Source organism: Scyliorhinus torazame, chromosome 25 (assembly GCF_047496885.1).
Source record: "Scyliorhinus torazame isolate Kashiwa2021f chromosome 25, sScyTor2.1, whole genome shotgun sequence".
Taxonomy (NCBI): Eukaryota; Metazoa; Chordata; class Chondrichthyes; order Carcharhiniformes; family Scyliorhinidae; genus Scyliorhinus; species Scyliorhinus torazame.
Genome location: NC_092731.1, coordinates 34,302,030 through 34,328,585, shown reverse-complemented (window position 1 = coordinate 34,328,585; position 26,556 = coordinate 34,302,030). Strand labels below are relative to the sequence as shown.

The 26,556-nt window shown below is 45.9% G+C and overlaps 1 protein-coding gene across 1 annotated transcript; it reads right to left on the bottom strand.

Annotated features, from left to right (window-relative positions):
• Window positions 1-1,249: 1,249 nt before the first annotated feature.
• On the bottom strand, window positions 1,250-25,600 carry LOC140402475 (THAP domain-containing protein 5-like). The gene is given in 5 exon segments (XM_072490290.1): window positions 1,250-3,457; window positions 13,159-14,171; window positions 14,174-14,210; window positions 23,321-23,495; window positions 25,399-25,600. Coding segments are annotated over 5 exon segments (1,434 nt in total). The 5' UTR covers window positions 25,482-25,600; the 3' UTR covers window positions 1,250-3,331.
• Window positions 25,601-26,556: the final 956 nt, after the last annotated feature.

Sequence of the window (26,556 nt, the reverse complement as noted above, 5' to 3'; positions counted from 1 at the left end):
CCCCTCGAACCACCCCCTTCCATTTCCCCGAACAGCAGAGGGGACAGGGGGCACCCCTGCCTCGTCCCTCGATACAGCCGGAAATACTCCGACCTCCGCCGGTTCGTGACCACACTCGTCACCGGGGCTTTATACAGGAACTTAACCCAACTAATAAACCCTCCCCCGAACCAAAACCTCCTCAACACTTCCCAGAGATACTCCCCACTCTACCCGATCAAAGGCTTTCTCAGCGTCCATGGCTGTCACTATCTCCGCTTCTCCCTCCACCGATGGCATCATTATCACATTTAAGAGCCTTCGCACATTAGTGTTTAACTGCCTACCCTTTACGAATCCCGTCTGGTCCTCGTGAATCACCCCCGGAACACAGTCCTCAATCCTCATGGCCAAGTTCCCACATTCTAAAGCCACCACACATCCCCTGCCCTCCCATTTTATAGCGTCTCGTCATTCTTTTATTGATTACATTTTATTTAATGTCTCTAGTCCTGCCTGTGTTTATATTATTTCAATAAATATTCCTTAATTAATTAATTTAACCTTAATCAAAATTCCCTAGTTAGGTGACTAGGAAATGCTACCCGGCAACCTAATAGGGGCAGCACAGTGGTTAGCACTGGTGTTTCACAGCACCAGGGTCCCGGGTTCGATTAGCGGCTTGGGTCACTGTCTGTGCGGAGTCTGCATGGGTTTCCTCCAGGTGCTCCGGTTTCCTCCCACAAGTCCCAAAAGACGTGCTTGTTAGGCGAACTAGACATTCTGAAATCTCCCTCTGTGAGCCCAAACAGGTGCCGGAATGTGGCGACTAGGGGCTTTTCACAGTAACTTCATTGAAGTGTTTATTAATGTAAGCCTACTCGTGACAATAAAGATTATTAGCTTTGTTATTAATAACCCTTGCTCATACAACCTTATGATTACTAAAATTATCTGAGTTTTGAAAGATAAATGAGAAAAATACTCACCACCCACTACCAGTATTCCTGCAACATCACTTTGATTTTTCTTTGAAGTTAATTTAAATTAATGTGCAAGACATTGTTAAAAGAAACACATTTTTTGCATGAAATTAAGCAAATTAAGTTACCTCTGCTTTGCAAAGAATGCAACATTGTTAAAGTGGCTGAATTAAATTCACTCGCTCAATGTCTAACGAGCCTGGAATGTGGCAACTGCCATAGTCGATTGCAAAACACTGGGTAAACTGCAACAATGCTCCTCAACACAAATTAGAAGTCAATATTAATACATGGCATTGTGTTTATTTTAAAAGTAACAAATCAAACATAGCTTGTTATTTAAAATTGAGATGAGTAATAAATGACAAGTTGTCGGAATCACTTTGGGACATCTAGAAAGCACGAGGCAAACACAAGATCTTTTCTGAACAAGTAGAAACGGTGGATCCAATGTAACTGTTGTAAGGAACAAAATCTTTTCTGCTCAGATCATTGCCAAAAATGGCGTTAAGCAAAACAAAATTGGAGACTGAAGCTTTTTAAAACATTTTCCCCTGAATGAGATAGTGATTGCATGTCAGACCTCCCCAATTTAATACAAAAATGCCAAAGAAGCAGTTTCTTGGATCGTTAAGATTGATATATTTCAGTGAAACTCTTAATTAACCAGAAAGATGTATTAAAATGCAATGCTATAAATTCTTTATCTGCAGTATTGTATGCAATATAGTTTCTCTCGATGACACTGTAATGCTTAATTTTCTTTAGACATTCCCAATTTTCTTGTCCCATCTCTTTGAGGCGAATCAGAGTGGAATAATGTTCCGAGTGTTGACAAGTAACATTTCCAAACTGTGACAATCCAGATAGTGAATACTGATTCACTAGTCAATTGTGGCAGCATTACAGCAAAACTCAGTCCCGTCTATATGTGCATGTTGCAGTGAGAGTCACTGGAGAGCAATCTGGAGAGGAGATTGTGGATTATTTTATCCTTCCTCACCCGCCATTGGCTAATTCATGAGGTGTGTAATTAAATCTGGAATTTTACCAGTCTGTAAGGGTCAGTAGAACCTTAGAATTCCTAGAGTGCAGAAGGAGGCCATTCGGCCTATCGAGTCTGCACCAACCCTCTGAACAAGCACCACTCCCCTATCCCCGTCCTCCCACCTAACCTGCACATCTTTGGACACTAAGGGGCAATTTAGCGCGGCCAATCCACTTAACCTGCACAGCTTTGGACTGTGGGAGGAAACTGGAGGAAACCCACGCAGACAAGGGGAGAAAGTGCAGACTCCATATAGACAGTCACCCGAGGCAGGAATTGAACCCGAGTCCCTGGCGCTGTGAGGCAGCAGTGCCAACCACTGTGCCGCCCCATAGTAGACCCATAAAAATCATTACTTTTAGGTAAGAAAAGCTTGCATTTACATAGTGCCTTTCCCAACCTCAGGATGTCCCAAAGCACCTTACAATTAGCTGCCTTCTTTTGAATTGCAGTCATTTCTAGAAAATAGAGCAGCCATTTTGCACACAGGATGTTCCCCCCGAACAGAGGGTAACAATGACCAGATAATGTTTTAGGATGTTAATTGAGCAAGTAATATAGGCCAAGCTACCAGAGAATTCCCCTATTCCTCTTCAAAATAGTGTCATGGAACCTTTTACATCCACCTCCAGGGGGAGGCGAACCTTCACTTTATACATCTCATCCAAAAGACGGCACTGGTGACCGTGCAGCACGCCCTCTGTATTGCACTGAGAATGTCAACCTATTTTATGTACTCAAATATCGAGAGTGGAGTTTGAACCCAAAACCTCCAGGTCTAGAGGCAAGAGAACTAACACATGGCTAACTGGAACATTGGTCTTTGCCCATCAGTCACAGACTGACCCAGTATACCACTGTTCTTACCTTATACCCTCAATCCGATCTCTGTCGAATACACATTACACTGTCTATTTCATTGGCCTTCCATTGTGATGGGAAACCAGGAACCCACTCCTTCGATAAGCGTACCTGTTTGTAGCCATCAGGTTAATATCAGCTTGGGTGTCCCTGTTGTCAAATAACCAAGCCGATACTCATTACTGAAAGAGAGAGAGAGCACAACTATTCTTTCAGGGCTAAATACAAAAATTCCAAGAGCTCTGTGTCAACCAGCATTCCACACTTCAGCGTTTAATCAAGTGTGTCAGATCATCACTGTGATTACATTAAAGAAAGTTTGTAATAGACTAATGGTAGAAATAAAATATAATTTAATCTTTTCATTTAAAAGAATAATTACAAAGTTCTTCCACGAGCAAACAGGTGCAGAGATTAGAACGTGAAATTCGGTTGTTCTCCTTAAAGCTGAACATCTTCCTCAAAGAGTATCACCACCTTCATTTGATGACTGTTGAACTGCATAAATGATAGTGCCATTGTCTTCACAAACAACCGTGACAGTACTGGAGGGATTAACCACCTGAGCATTTATCTGTGAGCAGGGCTGAAAATTGCAACAACAAAGAATTAGCTGAACATACCGCACCGTCCTTCGACTATTCAGATCGCGCAGACATCTATCAATTCTTAATCTGTGAGGTTAGGCCTTTCGAGCTTATTCTCTTTTCAGATCCAAAGGGTAATTTTTGTGAGTTCCTCTCCCAACCATTTTGAGTCTCAGGTGTAGTCTGTAAATGTTTAAAATGATTCACATGAGGAAGGAGCTGAACTCCGAAAGCTAGTGATTCGAAACAAACCTGTTGGACTTTAACCTGGTGTTGTAAGACTTCTTACTATGCCCACCCCAGTCTAACACCGGCATCTCCACATCATGTTTAAAATTATGACATGGGCTCCACAAAATTCACCCTCTGTGGATTACACTGGTTTGGTAAACAAACTAATGCATTCTGTTCCTTAGTAGTAGCATAGTTCCACAGGTTAACAATGAGAACACTCATCTTTAAAAATAATAGGGTGGCGAGATGTGTGGAGGGGGAAGGGTTTTTTTCAGAAAATATTTTATTGAGGCATTTATAATTTTAACAGTTTTAAACATCAGGTTTCAACAAGAACAGATTATAACCAACAAGGGAAATTGATTTCCCTTAAGTCTGAGAAACCCCGCCATGTCGCTAACTCACACCCCCGACTTCGGGGGCTCCGAGTCCCTCCACCCTAGTAGAATCCGTCTCCAGGCCACCAGGGAGACAAAGGCCAGGACATCGGCCTCTCTCACCCCCTTGGCTCCCGGATGTTCCAATACATCAAAGATCGCTACCTCTGACTTGGTACCACCCTCACTTTTAATACCTCTGACATGACATCAGCAAACCCCTGCCAGAAACCCTTTAGCCTCGGACATGCCCAAAACATATGGACATGGTTAGCAGGACCCCCTGCACAGCGCCCACACCTATCCTCCACCTCCTCAAAGAACCTGCTCATCCGGGCCACCGTCATGTGCGCCCTGTGGACCACCTTAAACTGTATCAGGCTGAGCCGGGCGCACGACAAAGATGCATTGACTCGCCTCAGGGCCTCCACCCATAATCCCACCCAGCTCTTCCTCCCACTTTCTCTTCACCTCCCCTATCGGGGCTCCCTCCCAATCCGTCAGCTCCTTATAGATCTCTGAGACCTTCCCCTCTCCTATTCCTGTTCTCGACACCACCTTATCCTGTAGTCCCCGGTGCAACAGGTGTGGGAAGGTCGAAACCTGCCTCCGCATAAAATCCCTCACTTACAGATAACGGAACCCATTCCCCGCCCCCCCCCCCCCGGCAACTCAAACTCCTCCTCCAAGCTCAGGAAGCTCTCATCAATAAAAAGGTCTTCAAATCTCTCGATCCTTGCCCGCTGCCACCTCCGGAACCCCCCCATCCAGCCCCCCCCCCCCCCCCCCCCGGAGCGAACCGCTGGTTATCACATATCAGTATGGGGGAAGCTTTTACACAGAGGGTGGTGGTGGCCTGGAATGCACTGCCAAGTGAGGTGGTTGAGGCAGACACGTTAGCGACCTTTAAGACTTATCTGGATAGGTACATGAACAGACGGGGTATAGAAGGATACAAGCGTCTAGATAGCACTTTTCCTGTGCTGTATTGTTCCTTGTTCTAATCAAACATCACCACTTCCCAACGGCAATACAGCATTCCGATAGCAATCTAGTTTAGGAGTAGTTCCTAATCACCTTCTCATTGGTTGTTATCATGGGACATCACAAGGGGGCACATCACCTCTGGGGAGAAGAAATTGAAGCTTCAATTTTAATCGCTGACATGGAGGTTGATACCTTCCCTGCCAGTCACAGCAGTGATATTGAATTGCAGGAATGGCCTGAAACTGTTTGATTTCAACACTACAGTTGTTACTTTAAATTGAAGGATAACTGTGAAGTTACACCAGCCTGGGAAGGTCGCAGCTCCGGGATGCACATTTTCTAGCTTGCACTGTGGGTTTCCTTGGCTTTGAGTGCTTCAATAGATTTGCGAAGTAGTTATAATGATGATTCCCTCTGTCCAAAATGGAACAGAAGTCAGACCAGCTCAGCATGGCTGGGCAGCTACTTATGGGTCTGGATTCTCATGGAGACAAATAACTTATATTTGTATAAATGCTTTAGCATAACAAAACATTTCAAGATGTTTCAGAGGAACGTCATAAAACAAAGATTGACACCACGTCATGTGGGCAATATTCGGTCAGATGATCAAAAGCTTGGTCAGAGCTGTGGGTTCTCAGGAGTGTCATCAAGAGGTGGTAGAGAGGGGGCAGCACGGTGGCGCAGTGGGTTAGCCCTGCAGTCTGATGGCTGCCCAGTCGATCCCAGCTCTGGGTCACTGTCCGTGTGGAGTTTGCACATTCTTTGCGTGGGTCTCGCCCCCACAACACAAAGATGTGCAGGTTAGGTGGATTGGCCACGCTAAATTGCCCCTTAATTGGAAAAAAATAATTGGATACTCTAAATGTCTAAAAAAAAAACAGGTGGTAGAGGGGTGGAGGATTGGGCATTCCAAGGCTTGGACTCCAGGCAGCTGAGGGTACAGCTCCCAACGGTGGAGCAATTAAACTGGGGCTGCACAAGAGGCCAAATTAAAGGAGAACTGATACATTGGAATGTTGTGGGGCTGGAGGAGATGACAGATGGGGAGGGGCAAGGCCATGGAGGGATTTGAAAGCAAGGTTGCAAATATTAACGTCAAGATGTTGCTTGAACGGACTCAAAGTTAGCAAGCACAGGGGTGATCGGGGATCAGGACGTCCTGTGAGTTAAGACATTGGCAAGAGAGTTTTGGATAACCTAGAGTTTAGAGGATAAAATGTGGGAGCGCAAGCAGGAGCGTGGTGGAATCACCAAGTCGAGAGGTAACAAAGTTATGATATATAATAATCTTTATTGTCACCAGTAGGCTTACATTAACATTGCAATGACGTTACTGTGAAATGCCCCTAGTCGCCACATTCCGGCGCCTGTTTGGGTACATGGAGGGAGAATTCAGAATGTCCAATTCACCTAACAGCACGTCTTTCGGGGCTTGTGGGAGGAAACCGGAGCACCCGGAGGAAACCCACACAGACACGGGGAGAACGTGCAGACTCCGCACAGAGAGTGACCCAAGCCGGGAATCGAACCCGGGTCCCTGGCGCTGTAAAACCATAGGGCTAACCACTATGCTACCGTGCTACGTTCAGCAGATGAGCTGAGACAGCAGAAAGTCGGGTGCTGTTACAGAGATGAAAAGGTGGTCTGTGCTGGCAGGAATATGATGGATGGATTTGTTTATTGTCATGTGTACCGAGGTACAGTGAAAAGTATTGTTCTGCGTACAGTTCAGACAGATCATTCCGTACATGGAAAGTAATTACATAGGGCAAACATAAAATACACAATGTAAATACATAGACACATGCATCGGGTGAAGCATACAGGAGTGTAGAACTACTCAGTGGAGAAGATGCGTGAAGAGATTAGTTCAGTCCATAAGAGGGTCGTTTAGGAGTCTGGTAACAGCGGGTAAGAAGTGTTTATGAATCTGTTTGAGCGTGTTCTCAGACTTTTATATCTTCTGCCCGATGGAAGAAGTTGGAAGAGCGAGTAAGCAGGATGGGAGGGGTCTTTGATTACGCTGCCCGCTTTCCCAAGGCAGCGGGTGTAAACAGAGTCGTGTGATGGACTAGGCTGTGTTCACGACTCTGTACTTTCTTACAGTCTCGCGCAATTGCCATGCAGCCAGATAGAATGCTCTCTATGGTCTTGGGACCAAAGGGGCAAAGAGACTGGATTAGTCTCAGACTGTTCCCAGTAAGGTGGATGGAGTCATTAGCTAGGGAATGGAGTTTGCAGCAATGGCTCCAAATGGCTTCACTTCAGTACAGATGGAGTTTTTCAAGGATGAGGTTTGGAGCCATTTCTCATGCCCAGCCACAACATGTCAGATTCTAAACTTTCAGACAATACTTTAAAAAACTGGACCCAAGCTGTAAAAGTGACTACCCCAAATCTTATGACATTTAAAAAGAAAAATTCCAATCAAGGGGCAATTTAGCGTGGCCTGGGTTGTGGGGGTGAGACCCATGCAGCACATCTTCTGACTTTTGGTATTTGGGCTATAGACAGTAGCAAGTCTCAGTCAAATAGCTAATAAAATCCGGGCATCTGCAGCCATCCAGGGAACATGGATTTGCCAAGCACAAGACTATGAGGGCAGCACAGTAGCACAAGTGGTTAGCACTGTGGCTTCACAGCGCCAGGGTCCCAGGTTCGATTCCCTGCTGGATCAGTGTCTGTGTGGAGTCTGCACGTTCTCCCCGTGTCTGCGTGTGTTTTCTCCGGGTGTTCCAGTTTCCTCCCACAGTCCAAAGACATGCAGGTTAGGTGGATTGGCCATGCTAAATTGCCCTTAGTGTCCAAAAAGGTTAGGAGGGGTTATTGGGTTACAGGGATATGGTGGAAGTGAGGGCTTAAGTGGGTCGGTGCAGACTCGATGGGCCGAATGGCCTCCTTCTGCACTGTATGTTCTATGTTATATATGTCTCATACTGGATAAACATCACTTGTGGCAACTAGAAGTGAACTGCCAATATGAACCTCCCCTCGGCTTTTATCAGTCTCTTTACCAGTATCTAGTCTGTGTCGTTGCGTGAGTGAGACAGTGCATGTCTGTCACTGTATTTAATTGGGGTAAGTGAGAGAGAATAAATTACCTTTTTTAAAAGAAACTCTCAAAAGCTTGCTGCTGATTTATTTAATTGGACGACACACTCCAAAGGTAAGAAACGTCTTTCCATACAAATCGTAGAATCTCTACAGTGCAGAAGGAGGCCATTCAGCCCATTGAGGCTGCATCAACCCTCTGAAAGAGCATCCCACCTAGGCCCACTCCCCTGCCCTATCTCTAACCCTGGACACTAAGCGGAAATTTAGCATGGCCAATCCACCTAACCTGTACATCTATGGACTGTGGGAGGAAACCGTTGCACCCAGATAAATCCCATGCAGACGCGGGGAGCAAATACAAACTCCATGCAGTCAGTCACCCAAGACTGGAATTGAACCCTGGTCCGTGGTGCTGTGAAGTAGCAGTGCTAATCATTGTGCCACCATGCCACACGTGCTGATCACGGCAAGAAGAGAACACACACATTTTCTCCGTGACTCAATGCGGTTTACAATATACATAAGTTACTTGGAAGTGTGATCGGAAAACTGGTAGCAACTGTAAACAGGGAGCAAATGTGAAATGAAATGAAAATCGCTTATTGTCACAAGTAGGCTTCAATGAAGTTACTGTGGAAAGCCCCTAGTCACCACATTCCGGCGCCTGTTCGGGGAGGCTGGTACGGGAACTGAACCGTGCTGCTGGCCTACCTTGGTCTGCTTTCAAAGCCAGCGATTTAGCTCAGTGTGCTAAACAACCGTGTTAAACAGTGTGTGTCGCCGTTCCTTCACTGTCGCTGGGGCAATATCCTGGGATTCACTCCCTAACAGCACAGTGAGTGCACCTAAACCTCTAGGGCTGCAGCGGTTCAAGAAGGCAGCTCACCACCACCTTCTGAAGGACAACTAGGGATGGGCAATAAATGCTGGACTAACCTGCGATGCCCACATCCCATAAATTAATTTTTTAAAAACTGATCAAATACAGACACAGACTTTGATAGATTGAGGAGTGAGACTGATGAGTGGTCAACGTTATTTACTGTGGAAAACGCAAAGTCATGAGATTGGGAATGGACGCTCAACAGTGGCAATAAAAGCCAAATAGTATTTATTTCACATGATAAGACAATGCAAGAAGAAATAATATAATAATAACGTGGAGGATACCAGTGGTTACATTAAAGACCTTAGCATACTGTGCAGTAGAGATAGTAAATACAATAGAATAAAGCACAGGTATCAGGAATTCTAAATGCAAACGGCAATGTTAATCTAATTGAAGTGTTCAAGATCCCAAAGGACGTGAACAAGATAAATTAACAGTGAGTGATTCTAAAATCATAGAATAGAATCATGGAATCTACAGTGCAGAAGGAGGCCATTCAGCCCATTGAGGCTGCACCAACTCTCCGAAAGAGCATCCCACCTAGGCCCACTCCCCTGCCCTATCTCTGTAACCCAGTAACCCCACCTAACCTTTTCTTTGGACACTAAGGGCAATTTATCATGGCCAATCCACCTAACCTGCACATCTTTGGACTGTGGGTGGAAACCGGAACACCTGGAGGAAACCCACGCAGACACAGGGAGAACATGCAGCCTCCGTGCAAACAGTGACCCAAGCCGGGAAACGAACCTGGGACCCTGGAGCTGTGAAGCAACTGTGCTAACAACCGTGCTGCCCTGAGACACAAGTTCAATTGAAACAATATTAAGCAAGAACAAGATCAGGATCAGCTGCAGGTTCATGACAGGCTGTTAACTTTCAAAATCTAAACAGAAAATGATCACACTTTGGTGTGGTGTCAAAAAGATACAGGCTGCTGATTTGAAGAAAAACCAGGGGGGGGGGGGGGGGGGATATAATGAGGTAGTTATGGTCTGCAAATATATCATTAAAATATGTAAAAGGGATATTAGTCAACACAGCTGAATTCTGTGTAAAGAACTGCGCCTGCAGCAAGATCTGAACTCACCCCAACACCTCATCTTTGAATAAATGATAGAGATTGTGACAACCTGTGTCTAGTATCAAGCATGGGTCGAAACCCAATCTTTGACATCCTTATGTAGTGGTTCAGGATGTTCCCCACCCCAACCTAGAATCTAAAAAATACATTGAATACATAATTTTAAAAAGAAAAATCCATTTCTTCGACACAAGATATCATGAAATTACAAAACCAATCCCAATGCATTTAATAGGCGAGTTATCTTTGATGACTGCAGTTAGTACAATCGCCTATTGAACATGAGAATTGCTTATAGAATGGAATTCAAATCCCAGCATCCACAATAGGGTAGATTGTGAGAGGGTGCTTCCCCTCATAGGGGGAATCTAGAACCAGAAGGCACATTTATCAAATGAAAGGGTCTCCTCTTTAAGATGGTGTTGAGGGGATTTTTTTCTCTCAAGTGGCATGGGAGTGTCCCTTTAAGAAATGTTTTGTCTCCTCGCATGGCTTCAGTGATGTCATTGTGTGGGTGGAACTGGGCTGTGGCTTTGGGTTTTACTTTTGTTTTGAGCTGGAAGCTGGCTGTGGTTCTGAGTTTTACTTTTGGTTTACACTGTTGGAAGCTGGATTCAGACAAAGGAGGCTTGTCCTCTCTCTCTGCATGTAAAAAACGATAACTGTTTCCTGTAAAGAATTCAAACCTACTGTTTTGGTAAAAAGGGTTGTTCTGGTTTTATTGGATGTTGTTATCATGTTGAAACAGCAGAAACGGAGGTTATTACGGGTTATGTATATATGAGAGAGAGGGAGGGAGAGAGAGAGAGAGACAGAACTGTAGCTGTGTGGGGTATTTATGTTTGTAGTTGATAAAAATGCTTACTGTGTGTGTTTATAGAAATGTTAACTGAATTTGTAGAATCAACTTTATTTTTGATTCAAAGTGCGTAGGGCCTCTGTTGAATAGCACCCGAAAGGTAGGCCCTTATGCTCCTCACACCAAAATCTATAAACAGTTGTGGGTCAGGGGAACTCCATGATATACTTTGGTGTTCTCTAAACCCTGGCTCATAACAAGAGGGCTATTAATTTTTGGCATTCTCTACCCGAGAGTGCAGTAGAGGCTGGGTGGAGTTTTTCTTTATAAATTTAGAGTACCCATTAATTTTTTCCTATCAAGGGGCAATTTAGCGTGGCCAATCCACCTACCCTGCACATCTTTGGGTTGTGGGGGCGAAACCCACGCAAACACGGGGAGAATGTGCAAACTCCACACGGACAGTGACCCAGAGCCGGGATCGAACCTGGGACATCGGTGCTGTGAGGCAGCAGGGTTAACCACTGCACCACCGTGCTGCCAGGCTGGGTGGAGTTAAGACAGTTTTTTTCATCTATATGGGAGTCCAGGGTTATGGAGGACAGGCAGGAAAGTGGGGTTAAAGCCACAATTAGTACAGCTACAATGTTACTCAATGGCAGAAACGACTTGAGGAACACACAGCCCACTCCTGCTACATTTTCTGACACTCCCATGATTCAGCTTCCAGTATTCAAACTACAAAATCTGAAGAATCACGGCGTAGATTTTAAGGTTTGAAGCAAGTGGCTCAATCTGCCTTCTCCATGAGTCTGTAACTGGGATGAGGAATCAGACTGAAACAAAGGGAACCAGCATATAATAATAATCTTTTGTCACAAGTAGGGTTACATTAACACTGCAATGAAGCTACTGTGAAAATCCCCTCGTCGCCACATTCCAGCGCCTGTTCGGGTACACAGAGGGAGAATTCAGAATGTCCAATTCACCTAACAGCACGTCTTTCGGGACTTGTGGGAGGAAACTGGAGCACCCGGAGGAAACCCACGCAGACACGGGGAAAATGTGCAGGCTCTGCACAGACAGTGACCCAAGCAGGAATCAAACCCAGGACCCTGGAGCAGTGAAGCAACAGTGCTAATCACTGTGGTACCGCGCCGCCCGATATCCAATTTAACGTATTACCAATGTCAAAGCAATTCGAACTTCAGGTGATTGTCCAGGTCCCTGTTATTTGTTCTATTCCTCGAATCAAATAAAAACAAATTACGAGGGCAGCACGGTGGCGCAGTGGTTAGCACTGCTGCCTCACGGCACCGAGGTCCCAGGTTCGATCCCGGCTCTGGGTCACTGTCCGTATGGAGTTCGCACAGTCTCCCGAGTTTGTGTGGGTTTCACCCCCACAACCCAAAGATGTGCAGGTTAGATGGATTGGCCACGCTAAATTGGCCCTTAATTGGAAAAAATTAATTGGGTACTCTAGATTTATTTTTTAAAAATTACATTTCTCTTTTATCAGCCATTAGCCTGAAATATTAACTCTTTCCCTCTCCGCAGATGCTGCATGACCTGCTGAGTTTTTCTAGCATTTTCTCTGTTACTTTTACATCATCAAGGCATTTCACAGGAGCATTACCAAACAAAACATAACAGCAACCCATGTAATGAGATATTGGACAGGAGACCATGAATTGGATCCAATTTGAATTGGGTTTTGGAGCAAACAATGAGGTGGATTAAGGGTTTGCCCTGTCCAGTCTGCGCACTGGCTTGGTAACGTTTACAGGTGGGTTAACAAATGTAAAGGAGGAGAGATTTAGTAGAAATTCAGGGAGAGGATTCCATGGCCACCAATGGTGTGGCGATGGAAACGGTGGATGCGCTGGAGGCCAGAATAGTAGGAATGCTGAGATCGCCAAGGGTTTTAGCGCCGGCAGGGATTACTGGCAAAGGGAGGAGTGGGGTCAAGGGGGGAAATCTGAACTCATGAATTTTAAGTTTGAGGTATTACTGCACCGGGAGTCAATGCAAGTCAGTGAGTACAGGGGTAATGGACAAACGGGCAGTAGTGCAAGCTATAATACCAGCAACATAGGTTTGCTTGAGCCGTAGGATGGATGGTGGGAGGCTGGCGAAGATAGCAGAGGGATAACCAGTCTCTTGCATCTTATCGCAACTACTGATTTATCTACGTTCTTACTTATTGTTACCAACCACAACAGTTTCTCCTAGGCGTCTCAAAGTACAAATCCCAGATCAGCTCCTTTACTTACCTTGGCCATTATTTTCAGCTTCTCCTCTGAAAGAACATTTTCCTTTTTCAGCTGGTCCACAAGGTTTTCCATGGCTTTCAGCCGGGCTGTATTCCTCCTCTCACGCTGCTGTATAACTTTCACCTTTTTTTGCAGGTTAGTAATGATCCCTTCAAGCTGTTCAATGGTCAAGTCACTTTTGTAGTATGAATGTTCACCTTGTACTTCCGGTAGGTCAGCTGGTGTGGGCATAACCGTTTCAACAGCTGTAATAACCGGCCCAGAGGGTATAGCTGCATGGCTCTGCATGAATGGCAGAGTTGATATAATGGGTACAAGGAGGGCAGAGGGCAACGTCAGTAGTGTTTCAAAGTCAGGCACTCTTTTCGAAGGTTCAGTTGCTGTAGTCAGTAATACGGGTGATGTCTGAGAAGAAGCACTGGTGAGTGATACTGTTTGGCAAGTTGATACTACAGTTAAAGCTGTTACATCCTCAAAAATGGATGTGGTTGGCGCGTAAGGGACTGGCGTTGGAGGCTCCGGCTGGAAAGACATTAGGGTTTCAATATCTTGCAGCGCTGGGAGCACAATTTCTATCGATGTTAACGCTGGTTCTGATTCCTCGCACATCAGCGCTGGTAAAAGCTGTGAAGTTTCAACAGATGGCAATGTTGGTGTGAGTGGAACAGTTTCAATTGCGGCAACATTTTCAAATGGTAACACCGATGGCTCCGTTAGTACAGATTCAGGGGATTTGCCGTTGTCCACATGTAGCAACCCAAATGAATTCACTGCCGAACTCGGTAATGATTCAGCAGATGGTATAATTGCTTCAGACATCGATTCAATACAGGCACTGACTGAAGACAGAGCTACCATATCCAATTCAATTATCGAGGCCGCTAGAGTTGGTTCTGTCGCCACGATTAACACGACATGTCTATTTGGTTCACTCAATGCAGGTGACAGAACTGGAACAGTTTGTAGTTGTGGCGTTGTTTCTTCTTCGTGGCTTTGAGTTTCCAACCTCTTTGCCGTTTATTCCCATTTGATCGAACAAGAACTTTCCTTTTCTATAGAGAGATTTTTATTTGAAGTTAGAAATTTCAGCGATTCATTTATGGTTCATACAATGGATATGGTTTGATAGAGAAACTTTTTAGCACAGTAAACTTCCATAGGGTTCTTTCTAAGAAATTGTCCCAGAAGTAATATAGCAGTTGATTATCCATTGTTGGTCTCAAACAAACTATTTAAAATTATCAAATTCATTGCACATTTACAAGTTTCCTTTGCATCGCAAAAGCTGCTCTAGTCAATATAAGCAACACCTGATAGAACGTGAACCTACATGGGAGCTTTCCTCGTTGACCTGCCCCGAGATATCTCACCTCAATCAAGGAAACAACTGAAATGCTACAACTCTTTGGGCTAGGGAGAGCGACGGACGAGGAAACCAGCCCCTTTCTGCTCCTGGCTGAGACACATCACAACACATCATCAATAGATTCAAATTCCATTTCTCGTGATTTTTATGTCCTCAGAATGTCTTTAGGCACCTCAGAACCAATGAGTTACCTTGAAGCCACTGCGACCTAGGCAGTCAGTCTGCACACAACAGTGTCCCAATAACATCAATGGGATGAAGTTTAGCTGATTGATGAGGGGGGGGTTGATGGATAGGTGGTAGTCAGGATACCAAGGGAACTTCTGTGTTATTATCACTCAAAGATGTCACCTCCTACAATGTAACATTTTTTTCACACTTCAGTGAAATTTCAGCCTCGCCTATCTCGCGGAGCTTTATATGCAGTTCGGTCAGCAGCAGCAGCAACCAGCGGGGGGAGGGGAGGGGGAAGATCTCTTTCCGGGGGGGGGTGGTGGTGGTGGGGGGGTGGGGGGGGGGGGGGTTTCCTGGGGGCACTTGAGCAAGAAAATACATAAATGTTCAGGAAAGTTGATTTAGCACAGGGCTAAATCGCTGGCTTTGAAAGCAGACAAAAGCAGGCCAGCAGCACGGTTCAATTCCCGTAACAGCCTCCCCGAACAGGCGCCGGAATGTGGTGACTAGGGGCTTTTCACAGTAACTTCATTTGAAGCCTACTTGTGACAATAAGCGACTTTCATTCATTCATTTCATTCATGCAGAGGAGATTCACTAGGTTAATCCCAGAGCTGAAGGGGTTGGATTACGAGGAGAGGTTGAGTAGACTGGGACTGTACTCGTTGGAATTTAGAAGGATGAGGGGGGATCTTATAGAAACATATAAGATTATGAAGGGAATAGATAGGATAGATGCGGGCAGGTTGTTTCCACTGGCGGGTGAAAGCAGAACTAGGGGGCATAGCCTCAAAATAAGGGGAAGTAGATTTAGGACTGAGTTTAGGAGGAACTTCTTCACCCAAAGGGTTGTGAATCTATGGAATTCCTTGCCCAGTGAAGCAGTAGAGGCTCCTTCATTAAATGTTTTTAAGATAAAGATAGATAGTTTTTTTGAAGAATAAAGGGATTAAGGGTTATGGTGTTCGGGCTGGAAAGTGGAGCTGAGTCCACAAGATCAGCCATGATCTCATTGAATGGTGGAGCAGGCTCGAGGGGCCAGATGGCCTACTCCTGCTCCTAGTTCTTATATGTGCGGGAGGAATCCAATGTACAAAGTTCTGTATTACTACGTTGATTTGATATGTTTATGTCTTGCTATGCAACTTTTCTTTTCTTTTTGTTACGGGGTGGGGGGGTTCGTATGATTGAAAATTTTGTTGAAAAATTCTTAATAAACATTTTTTTAAAAAAAAAAGAAATTTCAGCCTCGATTATATGCCCCAATCCCCTATGGGTACTTCCATCTCGAGAGGTAAAATGCTCGCACTGAAACAAGCTGCCAGTAACTTTAATCTGAATGACAGTACCTTCAGGAGATCGAGCTATAATTTGGAAATTTAAAAGAGTGGCCGCCTTCTACACTGTAGCAATGTTCTATTGCGCCTTCAATCAATATCACCTAAGACAGATAATCGGGTCATTATCACATTGCTATTGTGGGCTGCTGTTTGTGTCACATTACGACCGAGATTACACTGCAAATGTACTTTATTGGTTGCAAAGTGCTTAGGGTTGTCTTGTGGTCATGAAAGGCGCTATAAAGGGCAGCACGGTGGCGCAGTAGTTAGCATTGCTGCCTCACGGCGCCGAGGTCCCAGGTTCGATCCCAGCTCTGGGTCACTGTTTGCACATTCTCCCCGTGTTTGCATGGGTTTCACCCCCACACCCTAAAGATGTGCAGGTAAGGCGGATTGGCCGCGCTAAATTGCCCTTAATTGGAAAAAATTAATTGGGCACGCTAATTTATTTTTTTTAAGAATGAAAGGCGCTATATAAATGCAAGTTTTTCTTTTTCACTCACTGTCAGTCCCTATCCAATCACCTGGAGGATAAAGGTTCCCAGCAGACAGGTGACAGCAAAGGCACAAAGTGGCTGTTAAATAACCCCAAGTTCAGAACAGCAGTGTGGAAGGAAACTGAACAGTTAGACTCGCAGAAGCAAAGTTACCAGGAGTGCTAGATATCCAAAATAAAGAGATATAGTCCTGGAAAAACCGGGCCGAGCAAACAGCAACTGTGGCGAGAAATGCCGTTAATGTTTCAGCTCACTCACCATTCATCAGAACCTGCCTGATGAAAGATCAAAAATGTTAAATTTCTCTCTCCGCAGATGCTGCCCAACCTACACTGCATCCAGTATTTTCTGTTTAATTCTCAATTGCAAACCTTCCTACAAGGGTATACATTCTGTTTTTATTGACTGGCTGCCACAAGTCAATCTCAATTTATTCAACTTCACACAACTATATTACATGGTACAATTGTTTTTAACTCTCTCTCTCCATGTAGAGGCTTCATTATCCAACGTTTGCTAATCATGGCCACAATATCAATATGGGACAAGGTGAGGAGGCAGGCCCCAAGAACCTCAGCTGACACAGATTGAACCTTGCATTACTTTTTAAAATATAAATTTAGAGTACCCAATTCTTTTTTTCCCATTAAGGGGCAATTTAGCGTGACCAATCCACCTACCCTGCACATCTTTGGGTTGTGGGGGTGAGACCCACACAGACATGGGAGAATGTGCAAACTCCACACAGTGACCCGGGGCCAGGATCGAACCCAGGTCCTCAGCGCCGTAAGCAACAGTGCTAACCACTGTGCCACCGTGCCGTCCTTGAACCTTGCATTATACTTGTTGGGCATGAACCAAGACTGTAAGAAACTACAGAGTCGTGAACACAACCCAATGTATCGCGCGGAAACGCCTCTCATCCACTCCCTTTGTCTACACCTCCCGCTGCCTTGGGAAAGCGGACAGCATAATCAAAGACCCCTCCCACCCGGCTTATTCTCTCTTTCACCCGATGTCGGTGTCTATGTATTTACATTGTGTACCTTGTGTTGCCCTATTATGTATTTTCTTTTCTTTTAATGTACTAAATGATCTGTTTGAGCTGCTCGCAGAAAATTACTTTTCACTGTACCTCGGTCCACGTGACAATTAACAAATCCAATCCAATCTTTCAACCTCTTCCATTGGGCAGGAGATACAAAAGTCTGAGAACACACACTAACAGGTTCTTCCCCGCTGTTATCAGACTCCCGAGTGACCCTCTTGTGAACTGAACTGATCTCTCCATACATCTTCTCTACTGAGTAGTACCACACTACGTATGCTTAACCCGATGTCTGTGTCTATGTATTTACATTGTATAATTATGTATGTCCTATGTTTTTTCATGTATGGAACAATCTGTCTGGACTGTACGCAGAACAATGCTTTTCACTGTACTTCAGTACACGTGGCAATAAATCAAATCCAAATCCGTTGCTTTTATGTGGGGGCCTTATCCCATCGAACAATCAAATTTCTCCCAAACACCACCTTTAAACAGGCGAAAAGGGCCAAACACAAGGCACCCTGGAGGGAGCCACCAAGTACATGACTGCTCATCACATAACCGGCACCGGAAGTCCCAGAGATTAAACCTGCACCGTTGCCATTATTGTACAGCACACTTCAGCCATCTACCCTCCATCTTTAATTGAGCTCTAATTGACAGATACACACAACTCACAACATGCACCATCAAATCCATAAATCACAGTCTCAAGTCTCTCCCATATACGCCCGAGCACAATTCATTATTCATACCCACCACCCTTATACAATTAAACATTCCATTAATGTACTATTAGCAAAACAAACATGTAATACTGGGAAAGCTGTTGCTTAGTCAAGTGAGGGAAATGTCTGCTTCCTGGTCTAATGGTATCACTTCCACCCGAACCGGAAGGCTACAGATTTAACAGTCACAGATGAACTTTAGTTTAGAGCATTAGTCTCTGAATACTGAAGGACATTCAGCTACGCACTCAGATCTGCTGGGAATGGATGAGTCACTTCTCCTTGTAGAGTTGTGAGTTGACTCATGGCCTGTCCATTAAAAATGAAGTCTTGGTGGAAACAACAGATACAAGTTGTCCAATGCAAAAGCAGTTGAAGAAATGGGTTGCCTCCTGCATCTCTGGACACAACAGGAAAGAAAACATTCATTCCTCAGGGCTGATAGTGTAAAATAAACCAGGATGTGCAATTAAATCAAGCCAAATCCTATGTGCATCTTTTAAGCAACTTAAGGAAAATAAAGATTTGCAGTGCTATTGAATCTTTCATAGCTTAAGACTTTGCAATTAAGTTGTTTTTGAAGTGTCGTCACGGTTATAATTTAGGAAACATAGCTCCTGATTTGTGTAGAGCAATGTAATAATAATGACCAACAAGATGCTTTCTTAAAAATGATGTTGTGAGCCACAAATATTGGTCAGGACGCCAGGAATAACTCCCCTGCTCATCTTCAAAACAATGCCTCGCTATCATTTCCATCCATCCGAAAGGACAGGCTTGCTTTAACATCTCATCTGTAGGCAGAGCCTCTGACAATGCAGCCCTCAGCGCTACACTGGCGTGTCAGTTTGGGATGTGTGCTCAAGACTCTGGACTGGAACTTGAACCCACAACCTCTGACTGTGGGACGAGAGTGCTACCCACAGTCACAGCTGACAGGGAGTCACAATATCGAGATGTGAGAGACCATTCAGCCCCTCAAGCTTCCCACATCACATTTGATTCCTTTTATGTCTCTATTACCCTGCTTTGAAGATAATTTGAGGCATTCAACACTGCATTCCTACCATCAATGCTAAATAACCAGTAAGGTTTGTAGTTTATACTAAGTTTTCTTATGGCGTACCCCAGTGGAGGTATAATTTGAAATTCTAATTTACTTGTCACATACAAAAGCTCGCTCTCCTGTATCTCCTTTCAAGATTGAAGAGTCCCCAAATTTTTCTAATCTTTCGTAACCACTCAGGAGGGACTCGGGTTACTCTGCATCACTTCCAAGCTTTTGGGCATTTCCCCTGTGCCTCAGAGAGCAGAGCAATAGAAACATAGAAAATAGGAGCAGGAGGCCATTCGGCCCTTTGAGCAACCTGAACCATTCATGAATTTACAATGCTGTAGGAGGCCATTCGGCCCATTGAGTCTGCACCGGCCCTTGGAAAGAGCACCCAAGCCCACACCCCCACCCTATCCCCGTAACCCAGTAAACCCACTTAACCTTTTTGGACACTAAGGGCAATTTAGCATGGCCAACCCACCTAACCCGCACGTCTTTGGACTGTGGGAGGAAACCGGAGCACCCGGAGGGAACCCACGCACACACGGGGAGAAGGTGCAGCACAGACAGTGACCCAAGCCGGGAATCGAACCTGGGACCCTGGAGTTGTTAAGCAACTGTGCTAACCACTGTGCTACCGTGCTGCCCGCATTCATTATGATCATGGCAGGTCATCCAACTCAATAGCCTAATCCCGCTTCCCCCCCCCATATCCTTTGATCCCCTTCGCCCCAAGAGCTATATCTACCTGCTTCTTGAAAACATACAATGTTTTGGCCTCAAATACTTCCTGTGGTAACGAATTCCACAGGCTCACCACTCTCTGGGTGAAGAAATGTCTCCTGACCTCAATCCTAAATGGTCTATCCTGTATCCTCAGACTGTGGTCCCTGGTTCTGGAATCCCCCACCATCAGGAACTTCCTTGCTGCATCTACCCTCTCCAGCTCTGTTAATATTTTATACGTTTCCATGAGAATCCCCCCCCCCCCCATCATTCTTCTAAATTCCAGCCGATATAATCCTAACTGACCCAATGTCTCCTCATGTATCAGTCCCGCCATCCCAAGAATCAGTCTGGCAAACCTTTGCTGCGCTTCATCTAGAGCAAGAACATCCTTCCTCAGATAAGGAGACCAAAACTGCTCACAATATTCCAGGTGTGGCCTCACCAAGGCCCTGTGTAACTGCAGCAAGACATGGCGAGATAGTGGCTAGCACTGCTGCCTCTCAGCACCAGGGACCTGGGTTCAATTCCGGCCTTCGTAACTGTCAGCGTGGAGTTTGTACATCCTCCCCATGGCTGCATGGTTTCCTCTAGCTGTGCTCCCACAGTCCAAAGGTGGATTGACTATAATAAAATTGCCCTTTAGTGGCCAGGGATGCACAGATTAGGTGGGGATAGGGCGGGGGAATGGGCCTAGGCAGAGTGTTCTTTCAGAGGGTCGGTGCAGACTTGGTGGGCTGAATGGTCTCATTCTGCACTGTAGAGATTCTATTCCTGCTCTAGCTCTTGAATCCTCGTGGCACATTGGCTAGCACTGTTGACTCACGGCACCGAGCATCCGGGTTCGATCCCGGTCCAGGTCACTGTCCGTGTGGAGTTTGCACATTCTCCCAGTGCCCGTGTGGGTCTCACCCCCACAATCCAAAGATGTGCAGGGTAGGTGGATTAGCCATGCTAAATAGCCCCTTAATTGGAAAAAAATAATTGGGCACTCTAAATTTATTTTGAAAAGCACTGCCGCCTCACCGCCAGGGACCAGAGTTCAATTCCGGCCTTGAGTGACTGCCTGTGTGGGGTTTACACTTTCTCCCGTGTCTGCGTGGGTTTCCTCTAGGTGCTCCGGGTTCCTCCCACAGTCCAAAGATGCAGAATTCAGGTGGATTGGCCGTGCTAACCAGAAGTACAGGGATAGGGTGGGGAGTGGGCCTGGAAGGGTGCTCATTCAGAGGTTCGATGCAGACCCGATGGACCAAATGGCCTCCTTCTGCACTGTAGAGATTCCGTGATTCTCTCACTATGAAGGCCAACATACCATTTGTCTTCTTCACCGCCTATTGCACCTGCATTGCTTACCTTCAGTGACTGGTGTACAAGGACACATTCCCCTCGCCCAATCTATAGCCATTTAGATACGAATCTGCCGTCCTGTTTTTGCTACATTTTTCCAAATTATACTGCATCTGCTATGCATTTGCGCACGCACTCAACTGGCCCAAATCACATTGAAGCACCTCTGTATCCTCCTCACAACCCACCCTCCCACCCAGATTTGTTTTATGTGCAAAAATTGGAGATATTACATATAGTTCCCTTATCTAAATTATTAATAAATATTATGAATAGCTGGTATCCGAACTAGTCACTTGAATAAAGACCAGTTTATTCCTCCTCTTTTGTTTCCTTTCTGCCAACCAGTTTTCGATCCATCCCAATACACAACCCCAATCCCATGCGCTTTGATTTCACATGAACCAATTGTAATGTTAGGGTGAAGCCTTTCCAGTCATTACAAAGCTTCAGCATGACTTCTTTTTGACCAGCTTGGTATAGTAAGGTAGCTCAGGGCTTTCACTTAAGTTTTGCATTCAAGTTAAAAGAAAATATAAAAATCATCCTTCCCACGACCAAAACATCAAAGGAGCTTGGATAATCTCAACGTGCATGCAACTCGACAGCAATTCATTTGTTTAACCCATCCCTTCTTTTCATGGCTCCACATGACATCTTACGTCAGAACTCTGGGATATGTTAGGATAAAGGTGTTATGTAAAAGGTTAGTCATGAATAATTGGAGGAGCCAAAAGGATGGCTAGTTTAAAAAAAGAGAATTGGGGTTGGACAACAAATGCTGGCCTAGCCAGCAATGCCCACATCCTGCAAATGATTTGTTTTAAACCCTAATGCGCCAGCAGGCAGTCACGTGACATTGGGTTCATTAAATCGTTAGGTCAAAGCAGAGGGAGATTTACATTGCATCCAACCGATATTTTCCCTAACTTTGATGATCTGGATGCTTCCTGTTACAGAAATCCTTGAATGAAAAGGCTCAATAATAATAATCTTTATTGTCACAAGTAGGCTTACATTAACACTGCAATGAAGTTACTGTGAAAAGCCCCTAGCCACCAGATTCCGGCGCCTGTTCGGGTACACAGAGGGAGAATTCAGAATGTCCAAATTACCGTGCAGCAGGTCTTTTGGGACTTGTGGGAGGAAAGCGGAGCACCCGGAGGAAACCCACGCAGACACGGGGAGAACGTGCAGATTCCACACAGACAGTGACTCAAGCCGGGAATCGAACCTGGGACCCTGGAGCTGTGAAGCCACAGTGCTAACCACTGTGCTACCGTGCTGCCCATAAATCATCCCTCCTCCAGTCCCCCCACCCAGCCCAAAAATACAGATAAATGTCCAAATTGGGAGCTCCTCCAGTTTAAAATATAAATTCCTCAGAACCACTTAGATTGTTTGCTTCATTTAGTGATTATGCTCCAAATCTCTTTTTAAATTAATTCACAGGATGGGGATATCACTGCTCATCTCTAAAACTGAGACATGTTAAGTCAGAGAGAAGGGGCTGGTTTAGCACAGGGCTAAATCGCTGGCTTTGAAAGCAGACCAAGGCAGGACAGCAGCACGGTTCAATTCCCGTACCAGCCTCCTCGAACAGGCGCCGGAATGTGGCGACTTGGGGCTTTTCACAGTAACTTCATTTGAAGCCTTCTTGTGACAATAAGCGATTTTCATTTTTCATTTCATTCAGTTAAGAGTTAACCACATTGGTGTGGGCCTGGAGTCACATTCAGCCATCTCTTCAGGCCACTGGAGTCTTATTTCCTGTTGCCCTCATGAAGCAATTTCAGGCCGGTTTTCAGCAATATTCCAGAGATTGGAGGGATAAAAGCAAACATGGAGGAATATCCAAATCTTTTGAGTGCTAACATACCGTGGGCTGCTCCGGAAAAGAAAAGACTGTAGGTACTCGTGTTCCCCACCTCCATTCAAAGCTGTCAGGAGTAAAATGCTCACTGCAGATGTACTGGTACTCAGGTGGAACCCATTCCTCCCTTTTCATATTGGAAAGCCACTGTGCGAGTCTTTCTCTGTCATTCGATGGAAACCTCAATCAAAACACAAAGTTGTTTCTATGAGACTCAAGAAAAAACAAGGGTCTACTCCTGAAGCTGATAACAGTCTGCCCATAGTTTAATAGAGCTATACAGCACAGAAAAGGCCCTTCGGCCCATCACGTCTGCACTGATCAAAATAAACCAGCTAACTATTCTAATCCCATTTTCCAACACTTGATCCATAGCCTAGTCTGCCCTAGGATCACAAATGCACATCTAAATACTTCTTAAATGTTATGAGGGTCTCTGCCTCCATCACCCTTTCAGGCAGCGAGTTCCAAACTCCCACCTCCCTCTGAGTGAAGACACTTTTCCTCACATCCCCTCTAAACCTCCTCCCCCTTTCCTTAAATCTATGCCCCCTGGTCATCGATCCCTCCACCAAGGGTGCTAATCTTTAAAGTCATTTTCTCAACAGTTCCACCACTCACACCCTCCAGAGCACTCAATTACATTTGTTTTTAGCCAGGAAATTAGATTTCTCCACAATTCAACGCCAATCTATCCACTGCTACAAAAATGCAGCAGTCCATCAACCATCTTGTTCCAAGATAGAAAGAATACTGTAACTTAAAAGAAGTTGTGATGGTTTTTGTAGAGCGAAGGAACAAAAGGACAATTTATTTTGGTTGCGGAGCCAGTGGAAAAGGAATCAAATTTCAGTTCACAGAAAGTTCACCCGATTGAGTCATGGGATGAATGGGGTTATGAGGAAAGATTGGGACTTGATCCGTTTGAGTTTAGAAGAATGAGGTGGGATTTTACTGAAACATACAAGATCCTCAGGGAGAATTAACCAGGACCGATGCCAAGAGGATGTTTCCCCCCGTGAGGGAGACTAGAACTCGGGAGCATGGTTTAAAAACAAAGGGTCTCACATTTAAGACGGAGGGGAGGAGAAATTCTCTATCGCTGGACAATCGCTGGTAGGTGGAATTGGCTTCCCCAGAGGGCACTGGATGGTGGGGGACCGAGTTAAACAGACCTTTGATCGATGAGGGAGTGAAGGGGCCAGGGAATTGGGACGAAGAGCAGGTTGCCATCGCCCTGTCGTGAGGGAAAAAGTCAACTCGATTTTCAGAGTGCATCTTCGCAACGTCAAGCCGTCCCCGTAGAGCTCAGCGAGGCTATTTTTTTTAAATTTAGAGTACCTAATTAATTTTTTCCAATTATGGGGCAATTTAGCGTCGCAAATCCACCTACCCTGCACATCTTTGTGTTGTGGGTGCGAAGTCCACGCAAACACAGGGAGAATGTGCAAACTCCACACAGACAGTGACCCAGAGCCGGGATCGAATCTGGGACCTCGGCGCTGTGAGGCAGCAGTGATAACCACTGTGCCAGCTTGCTGCCCCATGAGGTTATTTTTTTTTTAAGCGCCGTGGTCCGGTCACCATCAAGAGGCGGCTAATCGGGCACAGCAAGATCCCGCAGGCGCTGCCAGCCACGTGATATCCGGGGAAGCTCTTGGCTGGAAAAGGTCACCCGCCTGAAGCAAAACATACAAGTCTGTGGGCGGGATTCACCGGCTGCTCACGCCCGGTGGGGAATTCCGGTCCCAACGCCGGCGCGGCGGCTTTCCCGGCGGCAAGGGGTGCAGCCAACGGGAAATCCCGTTGACAGCGGCTGGGCTGGCGAATCCCGCTGACGGGTCCGGCGAATCCCGTCGGCGGGACTGGAGAATCCCGCCGGCGGGACTGGAGAATAACACATAGCGGGTTTTCTCTCTCTCTCCCCCCCAGATGCTGCCAGATCTCCTGGACATTCCCAGCAGATTTGTGTGTGTGTTTGTTAATGGGGGGGGCTCTCTCACTGAATGGTGGGCTAGGCTGGACAGGGAAGGGCTGAATGGCCTCCTCCCTCAGTCCAGCGGAACAAAAGGCTGCGCACTCACTTGTAGAAGCTGATCTTGCGGTTGTCGGCCGCCAGCAGGCCCCCATGCCGGCAGCAATCGGTCACCCTGCAGCTTTTGGGCATGGCGCCGGCAGGATTCAAAACCAACGGAAAACCTCCACCGCCCGCGGGAGGAGGGGGAGGGGAAACACGCCACTGGCGCGCGTCCACACGATACTTCCAACCCAACCTCCTCCGCTGGCGTCGGCGCCAGTATCAAACATGGCGGCGCTTCCCCCCGCCCAGCCCGGCAGGCGTTCGCCATCTTTGTTACTGGCGTCCCCGCCCCACCATTCCCAGGTCTTGACAAAGGAACCTCCATTGTAACAGTGATCTTGAACCCACCACCGCCATTTTGTGACTCCCTCCCCCATGCATTGGGTTTGCCAAACAAGGCCAGGTATAAAATAAAGGCAAATTGCTGGGAATCTGAAACGAAAACAGGAAATGCTGGACAATCCCATGAGGTTTTTTCATAATCTTTATTGTGACAAGTAGGCTTACATTAACACTGCAATGACGTTATGGTGAAAATCCCCTAGTCGCCACATTGAGGCACCTGTTCGGGTACACGGAGGGGAAATTCAGAATGTCCAAATTATCTAACAGCACGTCTTTCAGGACTTGTGGGAGGAAACCGGAGCACCCGGAGGAAACCCATGCAGACTCCGCACAGACAGTGACCCAAGCCGGGAATCGATCCTGGGACCCTGGAGCTGTGAAGCCACAGTGCTAACCACTGTGCTACCGTGTCACCCCAAGTGGATCTCACGTGGATTCTCATGGGTACGTGTGCCATGTCTCAGATGATGATTATTGCTTCGCATTTCAATCAAACTTTGAAGCCTGAACAGTTTGCCTGACTTTTTAAATAATTTTCGAGCACCCAAATTTTTTTACAATTAAGGGGCAATTTAGCGCGGCGAATCCACCCACCCTGCACACCTTTGGGTTGTGGCCCACACAGACACGGGAACAATGTACAAACTCCTCACGGACAGCGACCCAGAGCCACCATCATCTCCCCCTAGAAGCGTCAGCCCCTTAGAGGCAGCAGCCAACAATCAAACATGCAAGAGCTGGGCTCTGGAGATATCCTCGCGACTAAAGGGTGAGTGTGTGGATCAGGGGAGGGCACCTGAGCACAGTCTCCCTCATG